The sequence below is a fragment of the Harpia harpyja genome, chromosome 4, assembly GCF_026419915.1.
Source record: "Harpia harpyja isolate bHarHar1 chromosome 4, bHarHar1 primary haplotype, whole genome shotgun sequence".
In the NCBI taxonomy this organism is placed as follows: Eukaryota; Metazoa; Chordata; class Aves; order Accipitriformes; family Accipitridae; genus Harpia; species Harpia harpyja.
The window spans coordinates 34,025,172-34,039,302 of record NC_068943.1 but is presented as its reverse complement, the minus strand read 5'-3'; the positions used below and the strand labels follow the sequence as shown (position 1 = coordinate 34,039,302).

The following is a 14,131-nucleotide window of genomic DNA, read 5'->3' as shown; positions in this document are numbered from 1 at the left end:
CTTCCTTCCCGCCACCGCCTCTCTCTCCCGCCCCGCCCCGCCCCGCCCCACCGGGCGCCCTCCCGCTCGCCATTGGCCAGTTCAAGCCCCGCGGCCGGACCAATCAGGGCGGCGCTTTGCGGCGCGGGTTTCAAACGGCCGTCGTCAGCCGCCTTGATACTGCGGGCGGTTATGGCGGCGCGTCTTTCTCCTCAGCTCCCGGCTAGCCGCAGGTCCGCGCCGGCGTACCGAGGTAAGGTCGCGGGGAGGGGGACTGGATCGGGCTCTGCTCGCTGCCGGGGCTGCCTGTCGTTAGCGCTCCGCCTAGCTCCGGGTAAGGCCGCGGCCGGTCAAGGTAGGAGCCGGTGGGAGAGGGGAGCGGGAGTTGAGGGCAGGCGCCTCAGGCGGGGTCGGGGACCGGGCAGGTCTTGGCAGCTTGCGACCGGGTCTGTGAGACTCCATCCTCCTCCCCCCGCAGGGCCGGGGCCGGTGCTGTCCCCGCCAGGCAGGGCTCCTGGGGCGAAAGCCTTCCTTCATGACGGAAGGCACGCCTTAACTTAAGGGCAGCCTATTGAAACAACCAAATGCTCCGGTCTAGACCGGCACTCTTCTCTTTGTTATTTTCTGAGCGGTTTGGCTTCTGCGAGTTGTACGAACCGAATGCTTTTGATGGGGCTTTGCTGTTCGGAGTCGGCGAGAGCCGAGTTTCTGAAGCAGAAGGTGCCCGGGGGGGCTCAGGGTGCACGCCGAGCTTGCTGCTGTGCAGCATCTCTTGGCAGGTCCGCCGCTGATGTACTAGCTGGTGTACGCCGCCTCTCGGGCTTCGTTCAGCGTGGGCTTGGACAGGTGTGCTAAAAAAGCACTATATCCTAAACGAAACAGAGCGTTGCAGCAAGCCTAAGTCTCAATCCACTCTGCTGGCTGTGTGTTTCAGGCTTTGGTGTGTCAGTGCGTGAGAAAGAACTTGCCTTTTTCAGGTCTCCCAGACTAGGAGGAGGTCCTCAGGGTAATTATCCCACTTTGTGGGAGGACAACTTTTTACCACAGAGAGTGCACAATCAAGTGCTTAATTCTTTTCAGGATTAACATTCAGGCCCTCAAAGACAATAATGTTTTAGCAATCTCTACTGAACTTCAGTAATACAGAAATATCTCAGCATTAAGGGAACATGTTGATGGACCTTGCAGAGATTTCTGAAGTGTGAATCAAGAACAATGGGCAAGGCAAAATATGAAGGACAGAGAACATGTGCAAAGAGATTCAAAAGGTGACTCATGCCTGCCTAGGAGGGGCAGAAGTTGGGGTTTATATGCAAGTTCTTTGACGACTTCCACTGCTGAATGAGCCTGTCTGTGATGGAGAATGGTGTAATGCCATGAGTTCCCAAATGCCACAAAGGAATTGTTGTTCTGAGTCAAAGATAATGTTTTAACTTCTTGCTCTCGCATCCCACTGCATGTGAAACAGTTGTAAGACTTGGAGTCTTAACTGTCTAGACTGACTAGCTTGCCTTGGGTGGCAGGACCATCTTACCCCAGCTGCTTCCAGCAAGCCAAGGTCACTAGCTCCCTACAGGAATAATGAAAGGTCTCTGAAAAAGATCAACAGTGTAGTCCTATGAAGAACGTAAGTCTCTGGTGTGCAGTCAACCAGCGAAAACATGGGAAATGGTACCCTGTTCTGAGCGACTTTCTATATTAAGACAGTGACAGCTGGCTTAAAACCTTTTTTAGGATCGTTTTGTGCTGTTATTAACATTCCCATTGGTCCAACAGTTGCGCGGATGCCCAGATGACAAGGGAAATGATTTTGCCTATGGTCAGTTGGGTTCACGTGCGTGGTATTTTTCATGTGTGGTATCCTTACCTTACTACTGTCACAAGTGAAAAGTGTGCTTGTTGAACCAACAGTAAGTATGTGAAATACTGGACAGGCATCCAGAAGATAACAGAGCGAGCCTGACTTCGTCCCATCACAAAATTATGTTTTTTAGCTTAATGCAGTGAAACAGCCATCTTGCATAGCTGTGAAATGACATTCAACTGTCCCTTGAATAGAGCCTTTCTCAAGAAATGAGAGAATGTGTAAGACATCATAAAATGTGAATATTAAACTAAAGACTTTCTTAATCTACAGTGTATGTTGCATAATGTCTTGCTTTTCTAATTGCCTTTCCTTTTTTTCGAAGAGACAAAGTTTGGCATTACTATTTTAGCTGAAAACATAGTATGTCTTTTTCTTTTTTAAACCCACTAGAACAAAGACGACAAAAAGTTGAAGAATATCTATCAAGAAAAAAGACCTTTTCTACCATGCCCATTCAAGAAAACCAGGCATCGATCAGGTAGTATCTCTGCTATGGCTTATATTCCTTTAGAAAGGTCTGTGGTTGGTGGGAAAAACACAAATAGCAGTTCTTGCAGAGAACCTCAACCAAAAGGTGAGACTATGCAATAGTCCGGTGACCACATGGATTTCCTAAAGTCCTTTTATTGTCAGCAAATACTAAAAGTTAGATGCAATTCATGAAGTATATTATCTGCTCCTCTAGACTGAGACTGGACAGGATACCTTCATGGCAGAACTCTTATTTTAGATGCCACTTTGCTGTTTGCTTCTATAACCTTCCTTCTGCAAATAACTTCCCCCCTGTCTCTCTTTCTACTTAGGCTATACTCCATGTGTTCACAATGCACTTGATCTAGCTTCATTGTGTTTTTATAGCTACTAATTCACTATTTTCTGCTAAAAGCAAATACACTGTAATAAAACCCAGCCTGTGTGATGGCCAGCAGGTTGACATAATGTTCTACAAACAGAATGTAGGCACCTATCACCAATTAGTAGTGCTTCTTTTTATTGACTTGTATTTAAGTTTTCCTGCTGTTTCTAAAGTCTGGACACTTAGTATAAGACCTTCTAATAAGCAACAGAAGTTTCTTTAGAGAAGACAGTGGTGTGAAGGAGTACAGAAGGTTCTAGGTCTAACATTAGTTCATGGTGTAGCAATGTTTTTGCAAATAGTAAATTTCAGTCTGAAATTTGTTCCCCTCTAAATGTGAAGCTTTGCTTCCCATTTTATTTACTTGAGGTGGCATGGTCCCATGTTCAATAGCAAGAATTACTTGGTAGTACAAATCTAACTGAACAATGATCTTTGAATATAAAATACACTTAAATGACAAGGATAAATATAATCTGTCAAAGACTTGCTCATGTAGCAGGAAAAGGCAAGTGCTTTCATGTTGTAGAAAGCTATCTTGTGTTAGAAAATCAATGCCAATTCATTGTAGCAATACTCTTGATTTAGAATTTGATCTACTTTACTTTTCCTTGTTTTCAGTTTCTTCTCTGGCTATTAAATTCCAGGGCTTTTCATAGTTTTAAGCAATGAATTAACTGAAGACTATAACGTATGTGGGTATGACTAATGCTTTTCTTTTGCAGATATTTCCCTTTTGTGAAGCTACCACTGTTCCACACTGTTGACTACCTGAAAGGAGGTTGTAGTGAGTTGGGTGTTGGTCTCTTCTCCCAAGTAACAAGGGATGGGGCAAGAGGAAATGCCTCAAATTGTGCCAGGGGAGGTTTAGATTGGAAATTAGGAAAAATTTCTTCACTGAAAGTGTTGTCAAGCACTGGAACAGGCTGCCCAGGGAAGTGGTTGAGTCACCATCCCTGGAGGTATTTAAAAGACATGTAGATGTGGTGCTTAGGGACATGGTTTAGAGGTGGACTTGGCAGTGTTAGGTTTATGATTGGGCTCAATCTTAAAGGTCTTTTCCAACCTAAATGATTCTATGATTCTCTACCTTCTGATCAGTTCCCTTAACATGTATTCTCCATCATAGGTGACACGGAGGTGATAGTAAGATGCAGACTGCTTTTTGTGGCATTTCAAAGTCACTAATTATCTTTATTTTCACTAATTCACCTTCATTTTCAACTCAGCTGGCTTCCAGAAATCTGATGCAAAGATAACAGTTGCTAACTGGAATGTTAATTTTCAGTCACATGCGATAGTGCCGCATGTTTCATATAATGTATCATGAGGCATTTGAGGAAGAATTTGGATTTTTAACTTTAAACTGAGATGTTTTTCTTCTGAGTTGTCAATACATTTTCATAGTTCCTAGGAGACAATACTGGTCTTGGTGGTTTTGTTCCTCACGGGGTAGTCTGATGCCAGCTCTGGTGCCTGACTGCAGGTTTTGGAACCTGTCAGTGTGGTAGGAACTATGTATCCTTGTTCAGACTGGCCTCAAATGGCCTGGCCTCTGATGATTGCAGTAGCTGAACTTCAACTCCTTGTGCTGCTTCCCCTTCCCCCTCAACTGCAGCATTTAGAAACTTGACCTTCTGTAGCAGATGCATCAGGCCAGACAGGTTTGTGCTCATCCTTAAACATGAGAATGGCCCCTGCAGTAAATAGGGTCTGTTGACTTTTCTTCCCCTCTGTTAGCCAGCTCTTTATGGTATAAGAAGGGATGTTTTGCAGCCTGGGCCCTGACAGTGGTTGCTTAGCCATTTATTTTTTCTGGAGTAAGAGTACAAGCTGAACAGAAACGCTTCAGCATGAATTCAGCCTGCAGACTGCCACCTGGACCATGTGAACTTACTGTAAAAATACATTCCTTTGTTATGTTACAGGATGATTTAAGATATCTTCTTATTTTTTTTTTAAGCAGTAGCAGAACTAGAAGAGCAACTAGCAATAAACTGCAAGACAAAATACAGCTCTCAATATCTCCAAAGCCAGAAATGGTAAGTTTTTGACTGATACTCAAATACTGGTGGCACTCTGTTTCTGTGGCTACAACATTACACTCGCTTAAACTGTATTTAAGTTATAGGACTCCCAGAGCATGAGAAGCTTGCAGGTGCAGAGGTGCAGTTTCTTAAGACTTTATTCAGTGACTGCTGCTTATATGTTTTTTGAGAGCTCTCGCATTACTGTATGTAACGGATCATGCTGATATTCAGCTTGTACCTGAATGGAGACAGGGTTAAAGAGGATACCATTGTTGCTGAAAGAATTATTAAATTTTAACAACTTTTCTTGAGACTCTCAGAACTTTTTGGATATATTTTCAGTCCTTGGGGAAGTTATTTAAAATCTGAGCAAGGTCTTCTGTCAGAGTAGAGGATTCTTCTATTGTACTCTGTTACCTGGGAAAAAATGAAACAACTAACAAACTGTTGAATTTCTGTGGTGTGGTTTGTCTTTTTTTTTTTAACCTAATTGGAGTTCAAGCGAATGTTTTCCCTATATCATTTTGTGTCACTTTTCCAGAATTAAGACACACATGGTTGTGCTGCTTAGAAATGGCAAAATAGAGATTCTTCTCCAGACCTGTTCTCAGGGACAGATGAGGGAAAAAAACTGGGCACGAAACCCATGCTCATTAGATGGTTTTGAGTTTGGGTTCTGAAAGATGTGAGAGACCTGGGGTTATTTGAGGAGGAAAGCAAAACCCTTAAAACTTCAAAACTGAGTGTTGAGGGGAAAAATTCCAAAAGTGAGAACAAAGTTGTTTTAGAAATTTCCTGAAGGGTGATATTTTGGTCTGTCTTAATGTCTTATGTTATTTTTAAAGTTGAGTTAAACTACATAGCTTCCTGAAACAACAGCCCTTGTACTCAAACTCTAGTTATTGGCTCGGTCAAATCTAACTTCTAAGCCTGAATGACAGACCTAGAAGTGAGATGTGGTGTAGTTTTCTTAAAGTTCAAGGGCATCCTCCTTAAAGGAGAAGAGTATCAGCTTCTGCAGACTTCCATGTGTCATTCACATGTTTTTTTTCCTGCCTTTGGATATTTCAGTATTCCATAAGCTGCTGCTTGGATGATGCTGAATTAGGTGCTGTAGAGCATCTTCTTTGGAGGAAAAGACTAGGTGCTACTTCTCATGGCATCTGGGCTAGAGTTATGCTGAGAACACAGGGTTGAGAGTTTCAGAGAGTAGTAACGCCATATAAAACTCAAGTGTCTATTCTTAACTACAGTATCCTACAGCTCATTAGTAAGAAAAATTCTCCGTCTTCTGGTAACATATCCTAATGCCCTAATTAAAGGCTTTACTCACTACCTTGTGTTAGGCTATCCACACTAAGCAGAGGAATGGTGCTGCCATTAAGTGATGGGGTATGCAAACTGTGATACTGTTTTTGACTATATACAGCCTAAAGCAAGTTTCTACTTTATGACTTTCCTTAGAAGGTGATTTTGGCAGTTAAAAGCCAGCAGTTGCTTTGAGAGTTTTGTTTCTGTAAGGAGACAGTAGCCCTCAGGCCTTCTTACTTCCAAGGCAGAGTTTAAACAACCCTTATTTGATTTTTTTGATGTGAATTCTGCAATAATAGTTGACAAATACTCTCTCTACTCAGTATATGTACACTACTTTCGTAGATACTTTTAAAATGGCATTTACTGTTAATCACTTTAGTCCTGCAAATGAGTGAAAAACTCTTTGGAAACAAGTAACACGCAGCATGAATGTACTTCTAACATATCTCCATGGATATGCTTTTGATTTCAGGAAAATAAAGAGAATGCTAATAAACTGTTATGGGACCAATCAAATGGAACCTCAGAGAAAAATGTTATTTTAAACTCTTCCACAATCACACTGACAAATTCCATATCAGGGACAAATTATCCTGAAGATCATGCTTCCAAGGATGAAGTTACTGAAATAAAATCTCAGCATGTGTCACTCAGCAAGTCCTTCTTGCAAATAAAAAGCATAAAAGAGAAGCAATTGATCGCAGAAAAACAAAAGTCAACTATCGGCCTACCAAAGAAACCAGTGCTTGGTACATATCGTGGCAGAGTTATTCAATCCAAGATAAACTCCTTCCGAAAAGCACCAAAAAGTGAGGGTGAGAAGAGTTCTTTGCCAGACAAGAAGAAGCTTCGTCCTTCTGCCACCAAACCAGCAGCAAGTTCTTTGTCCACCAGCAGCTGTAGTGTAGTTCTAAAGACCACCAAAGTCACAAACTACCCTAATTCTGTAAACCCAAATGGTGCCCTCCAATTCCAGAGCAAACCATCTGACAAAGCTGCTATTAACTCACAGTCCAGTCTGAAGAAACGGCAACCAACATCTGCTGTAGCACCAAAGAAAGTAACAGTCCAAAAAATGACTGGTAGAAGGGGACCACAGCCACCAAAAGCTGCTTCTAACAGTTCTGACTGCAGAGTGCTAGGAGTGAAGAAAAGTGCAGATTTTTGTGAAGATGCAAGACCAGAAGCTCCAGCAAAACCAATTTCTGTTGATCCTGATACAAAGTCGGGATGGAATTCTAAAACTAATGGCAACAGAAAATCTGTTCTGCCAAAAGAGACAGCAGAAGTGAGAAGGTAACTGAATTACTGTTGTAGCTTGATCTTGGGAGGTATTTAGACCTTCTTTCCAAGAATACCTATTTTCATCTATTTCTTGGTGTAGATTTGCTGAAAAATAAGAGAACTGAGTGTTTGAACTTGATGCTCAAGGGCAGTCCACTGAAACTGTAGACTTATGTCCTGGTTTCAGCTGGGATAGAGTTAACTGTCTTCCTAGTAGCTGGTACAGTGCTATGTTTTGAGTTCAGTATGCGAAGAATGTTGATAACACTGATGTTTTCAGTTGTTGCAAAGTAGTGTTTAGACTCAAGTCAAGGATTTTTCAGCTTCTCATGCCCAGCCAGCGAGAAAGCTGGAGGGGCACAAGAAGTTGGCACAGGACACAGCCAGGGCACCTGACCCAAACTGGCCAACAGCGTATTCCATACCATGGGACATCCCATCTAGTATAGGAACTGGGGAGGGGGGGGCGGGGAATCGCTGCTCGGGGACTGGCTGGGTGTCGGTCGGCGGGTGGTGAGCAATTGCACTGCGCATCATTTGTATATTCCAATCCTTTCATTATTGCTGTTGTCATTTTATTAGTGTTATCATTATCATTATTAGTTTCTTCTTTTCTGTTCTATTAAACCGTTCTTATCTCAACCCATGGGTTTTGCTTCTTTTCCCGATTTTCTCCCCCATCCCCCTGGGTGGGGGGCAGTGAGTGAGCGGCTGCGTGGTGTTTAGTTGCTGGCTGGGGTTAAACCATGACAACTTAATACTGAGAAATCAGGATTCAGACTAATTGCAGCAGCTTTTCAGGCTTACAGCTTGTCCTGTGTGGTTATAAATAGAAAAGGCATATTGCTCAAGCTGTCTGGTTTTTAGGCTAAGTGTTGAGACAGCCTTAGGCATGACAGATAATCCTGTAAGTGAATTGCATATGCATACTTTAAAAAAAGTGGCACACTTTTAAAAAAAACAAAAAGATGACTGATGCAGGATGTATATAGAAATGAGTGTGTTTATGGACTGAAGGAGTGCACTTGTCAGTGATGTGTTTTTCAGCTTGGTGAATGCAGGTTAGGTGATGGGGTGAAGATTCACAATCTAAAAGTTATTTAGTATTCTTGGTAGTGCTCCTTGTAGAAAGTCACATTTACTAAAAATTGGTGGTCTAGGGGGATGGGGTTGAAATGAAATATATATGAAGAGTGAATTACACTTATACATCAGTTTCAGATTTCAGATCTTGCGTGTAAGGTTTTTCTGGGCTGCTCTCCATGCTTTGTGTTTTTAGAGATAGTTTCTAGTTTTCTGGTTTGAAGTGGGATTAGGGAAGGGAGGTGGCACAAATGAATAAATCAGAAGTACTTTTTACTCTCCCTTGAAAAAAAGGGTCTGTAGCCTAAGTCTCTCCTTGCTGCTGGAAAGGGAGAGATTGAAGTGTTCTGACCTGATAGCTACCTAAAGCAGATAGTGATATGTATGGTTCTGAAATTTCCATGCAGGTCTAAATGGCAGCTGTATTCTTTTTAGGATTAAAGGGGGAGGACTCGAGGACTATCTGGAAAGTACATCTTTGTATGACTTACCCTAGATAGTGTCAGTCAATGTAAAAAATTATAAAACATCTGTCACTTCAGCTAATAATATTCTTAAATGCAGGGCTCGCCTGGATGAATGGAGGTCATCTAGAGGAAGAGTGATGAGGAGACCTCCTATATCTGTGCTTCTGAGAGCCCAGTCTAAAAGTGAAGAACAAGAACTCTCTTCTGGTGATTCTTTAGAGCATGTATTACATAGTGAAAAAGTCAACAAGACTCTTGCAGAATGTCTGCAGTTAACTGAACAGGTATTCAGTCCCTTGCCTACCAAGTTCTAATCATATAGGTCCCTACAACATGCAAGTCCTATGGGTGTGCTGGACCTGTGAATCAGATGCAGGGGACTCACTGCTCCCTAAGTTAAGCAATAGAGTAGTTTTTTGCTGACATCTAAAGAAATTAGTTCTCACTTAAGCTTCACTAACTTACTGAACTACCCAATAAGATTAGGCAATACCACAGTAATAATGGTAACATAATAAAGTAGAAAAGCTATAATGTAATGAGAGTAGCTATGAAGTAATTAATCTAAAACAAGTTTGCATTTGCAGAAACTTGCCTGGACTTCTGAAAAAGTCTGTTTTAAGTAGTTCTGAAGATGTCTATGCATTCTACTATCCCTTCTTCTTACAATACTGTATAAATAATTCTCATTTGGAAGAGTAGGTGAATGACAATTCTGCTCAAGTTCATAGTTCAGTCTTGGAAATACTTGCCATCTTCAACTTTTGGGGTTACTCTCCAAAGAAAGAAAAAATACTTGTTTTCTAGTTCAAATCCAGTTAAAATACAGCACCTCAAAATGTTCGCTGCACTTAAATCTCTGCTCCTGTGTTGACTTCAGGGATGTCAAGGCGATGAAGTACGTGCCATGTTGGAAGATCTGACACGCAGCATTCCTGGGGCTAAAAAGCTTGCAAAATATTGGATCTGTTGTATGCGTCTTGAACAGATGGGCCCTCTTGAGAAGCTTATTGCTGTCTACGAGGAGGCCATTTTGGCAGGAGCGATGGTAAGCAGCTTGTCTGGAAGTTTGAGATTTAACAAATATGAAGGCATGAAAGTATGGTGTATATAAAATACAACTACTTCTCACTTTAAGTCCTTTTATAGTAGGAGGAGAAGTATATGACCTACTTGAACGTAAAAATATTTGTTTGCTCTGTAACAGCTGTAGAAACTACTTTTAAGAAGAAAGGTTTAGGATCATCAAAATACCATATGATGTTCTGCCTAGAAGAAAGTAAGGACTGAGGCTTCTAGTATCACTAGAAACCCAGAACAGAACTTAAGTTTACGTTCATTGATGGACTTAATTCCTGTGCTTTAATATCAGCAAGGTTTCAGGGCATCAAATACAGCCTTAGTGCACCAAATCCAGAAAATGCAGGATTCACTTGTGTTCTGACTTATGTCTGAACAGCATTAAATAAAGGGTTTATAACATGAATATCATGTGGCCTGTACCACTTTCCCTGCAACTGTTATACCAAATAAGCTGAAATGATGACTCATTTCAGAATTGTTTTTCTAAAACAACATAACTTTTTTCCAGCCTAAAGATGAACTACGACACACGCTAATAGATACTATGAAAAATACTGAAAGCCTTTTTAAGTCTGAGGATGGTAAGTCCAAGTACTCTATTCTAGTTAAATGTCTGGCTTGACAGGCAATACAAGCTAACTATTTAAACTATTGTGCCTATATTAAATTCTATTTCATGGAAACTTCTCTGTGATTGTTTGGTACTCAATTGTCTTTGAAAACAACCTTGACTAAACTAATCCTTTTCAATTGTGGGCATGTTAAAATGAGTAGTGGTGATACTTTCATATTCAAACTTTCTACTTAAACTCTATCAAAGCAATGTTGTCCAGCTATTTTAGCCTGATAATCAAAGAGTAAATAAAAACATTCTTGTGAGCTAAAAATCAGTTGCCTCTGACACATAAACTCCTGCACTAGCAGATGCATGGTTGTGTTATGGCATAGTGTCAGTTAAAGGTGGTAAATGCTCAAATTTTGGAAGCAAAGTAGCCATATACGTTCCTGTTCAGTATAAGAAAACCTCACAAGTATTTGATCCCAGAAACTGACTGACATACTCGTGCAGACCTTCTGTGCTTGGGAAGGAAGAGAATGACTTCTCAGGATGTACTTAGCCTGAGTGTTCATGTTGCAGGTTCTTGAATGTGACTAAAATCATTAGTAACTTAAATTGCTGTGGCTCAGACTCAACACATACTTAACTTTCGTTCTCATGTAAAGCTTTAAGATTTCAGAGATCTTTCTAAAACATTAACTTCTCTTTAGTTGTAACTAATCACACCTGTACTTTCTTCAATATTTCAATTTTAGGGGGAACTGTGATAGAAGGTCATTTAAGTGAGGTAGTAGAAGTCAGCAAGGAACCAAATTCATCTGTAGAGCAGGTTCAGGAGGCCTTCAAGGATCTTGGCTCTGATGATGACGACCAAAAAGCAGATAGTGATGACAAGAAGGTGGAGATTAGCAGCGAAGTGATCAAAAAAGAAGAAATGGATTTAGACTTGAAACCGAGACAAGAGATCTTGCCAAAAAAGAATAAAAAGCACAAGACTAAAGAACGTGCAAAAAAGAAAGGAAAATGTGAAACAGAAGAGCAGAATCAGGATGCGGTAGAAGATATAGCCATATCCTTCTCTCCTGAGAAGGAGAATGACACATCTTATTTAATGAGATATAATGCATCTGCCACGCCATACTTGGAAAGGTAAGATACTTTGGGTAACTATGGAAAGTTTGCAGTGTCTGGGGCAACAGTAATGTTTGTATCCTGTTGAAACAGGGAGGCAAGGCACTGCATTTGTGAACACCTAGTTAAGAGCTCTCAAGAACTTAGCTTTTTAGGATTGTTTCCTCTGCCTTCAGAAGGAAGTCTTTTTAAATAAATTCCTCTATCTGCTCAAACTGTTTTGCTTTTTGAATGCCTCACTACAGAGTAATCAAACCTCTTTGTGGCAGAGACATAAATTCCAGGTTTAGGATCTCTTCCCACAGCCCACATGGCAGTAGCAGTTCTACACTGAGCTAGGTAAAGAGAAAGCAGGTATCTCCAGTCTTCCCCTTTTCAAATGTAGATGTGGTTGTATGTTGTACAACACAGAAGTGCACAAGATGTAACTGTCCTGTAAATATTATCTTAGTTATATCTTGAGGCAAAAATCTGGGTAGTAATCTCGGGACAAAACAGATGACATTTACATTCTTCTTTGCCACGAGGCTCCTTCTAAGATAGCAGACTTAGGAAAGTTGTGCTCAGCTTTGGCATCTGATGAAGCTGGACTCCTGGCAGCTGTCTGCTATCCCTCATAGCAGGAAGGACAGTTTCGCTCTGATGGAATGGGAGGGGGAATCTTCCTTTGGAAACTCTTTTCAGGAGGTTCTGCAGATTAAAATATTTTGCCCAAGAAAAGAGTTTGTACATCTGGTTTTCACTGTATGAATGGGAAAGGGCTTGTTTCCCATTTCCTTTGTCTATGGGAATGGGATAGAGTTGAATAGGAATCATGACTTGCTGTTTCTGCTAGATGCTACAGAGGTAATTTGTTTGATGGTGTGCCTATGTTTAGTGATTTTTTTTTTTTTTTTTTCTTTTCCTAAGTGTGAAGATGCACCATGAGGCAAATGACTCCAGTGCTAAAGACCTGAAAATTGTAACCCCTTTGCGATATTCTCAACGCATTCGGGAGAAGATGTGCAAGCTGTTGGATACTGTTAAAGATCAAGATCCATGTGTCTCTTCATTTGAACAGCTGGGAGAATGGGAATCACAAGCCACTGAATTTATCCACAAACAGAGCATCGTGCTCAAAGAAACAAGTGCTGAAGTGGAAGAGTAAAAAATAGTATTAATGCTACAGGGGGGTTAAAGATTGTATCGTTTTTAAGGGTAATTGGGGAGTGTTTGTTTTTAGTAGCTGTGAGAAAGGAGCTATCTAAAACTTGCATGGATGGCTTAAGATGAAATTTGACTGCCTGAGTTACTAAACTTCTGAATTTATGATCTGCCTTTTAAAAATTGTGGTAAAACTGATCTGTTTTAGTACTTATAAACATCAGTGTCTTCATGTTAAATGTGATTCATTAAATTGAATTAAGGACTAGGTTTAACACTTCATATAACAGTTTGCTTTTAGTATATTGCTAATATCTACTGTTTTCCTGTTGCAATTAGAATTGCATAATCTAACTTTTAGTTTAAGAAACAAAAATAATGTAGGCATTCCAATAGGGTAGCATCCACTACAGCAACATTCTGGTTTGAAAACTGAAACCAGCTGCTAAGGCGTACACTAAGTTTAAACTGTTGTATCCATTTTTAGGGGGTATTTCAACAAAACTGAGTTTAATCCCTTTAGTTGCTGGGATTATTCACTATCAAGTACTCTCCCCTACATGAGGTCTGATACACTAATTACTATGTGACTTCTAATGTTGGTTTGCATTAGTCTGTAATATGGTAGATTTATTAAACTAATCAACTGAGTTCTATTTGTTCTTTCTTTATGGGCTTTAGGCAGGAAACTAATTGTGGAATGTGGCTGTAAGCCTGAAACTAGAATTCTGAAAATTATTTTAACCTGTTTCTGGAAGTGAACTGTCAGAGCAGAACATCGTGAAATTTTTCCACGTTCAGCAGAAGCAGAACGTATGACTGTTGCCGTACCTTCAGTACGCGGAGTTTACATGAACTGTAACTTAAACCTTAGCTGAGCATTCCCATTTCAGCGCTTAAACAGCCCTTGGGTCCTTAGGGCTAGCTAGAATCTTCTGTTCGCGGAAGGGACGCGCTCTCTGCATCTCCATTGCGTTTCCGTCTGTGGGGGGTGCTGTTTATTGTTAATAAATACCACGTATAAGCCCTACTGGCTTGTTCTGAGGAACAAAAGCGGGAAAGCTTCCATGGAAGCCGGGCTGTCATGGCCGCCCCCTCCCTGCCTCGGAGGCCGGGCGGGAACGGAGAGGGGGCGGCGGGCGGGGCGTCCGCCCCCTCTCCGTTCCCGCCCGGCCTCCGAGGCAGCGGCCCGTCCTCCTGCCTGGTGTGGGGAGGCCGGCGGTTCTACCCGACCGGGCCGTGGACCGGGCGCTGGGCTTGCCTGAGGGCCTTTCCCGGAGGCGCCGGCGGTTTGCGTGGCCCTCTGAGGTGAGTACCGCCTCACGCGTTGAGGGC

The 14,131-nt window shown here is 41.6% G+C and overlaps 1 protein-coding gene across 1 annotated transcript; it reads left to right on the top strand.

Moving 5' to 3' along the window:
- The first annotated feature begins 101 nt into the window (after positions 1 to 101).
- CKAP2 (cytoskeleton associated protein 2) lies at positions 102 to 13,446 on the top strand. Its single transcript, XM_052786200.1, has 9 exons — positions 102 to 232; positions 2,237 to 2,324; positions 4,669 to 4,744; positions 6,519 to 7,342; positions 8,978 to 9,164; positions 9,761 to 9,928; positions 10,472 to 10,544; positions 11,278 to 11,671; positions 12,563 to 13,446. The coding sequence occupies exons 1-9, from the start codon at positions 172 to 174 to the stop codon at positions 12,798 to 12,800; spliced, it is 2,109 nt and encodes a 702-aa protein (XP_052642160.1). The 5' UTR covers positions 102 to 171; the 3' UTR covers positions 12,801 to 13,446.
- Positions 13,447 to 14,131: the final 685 nt, after the last annotated feature.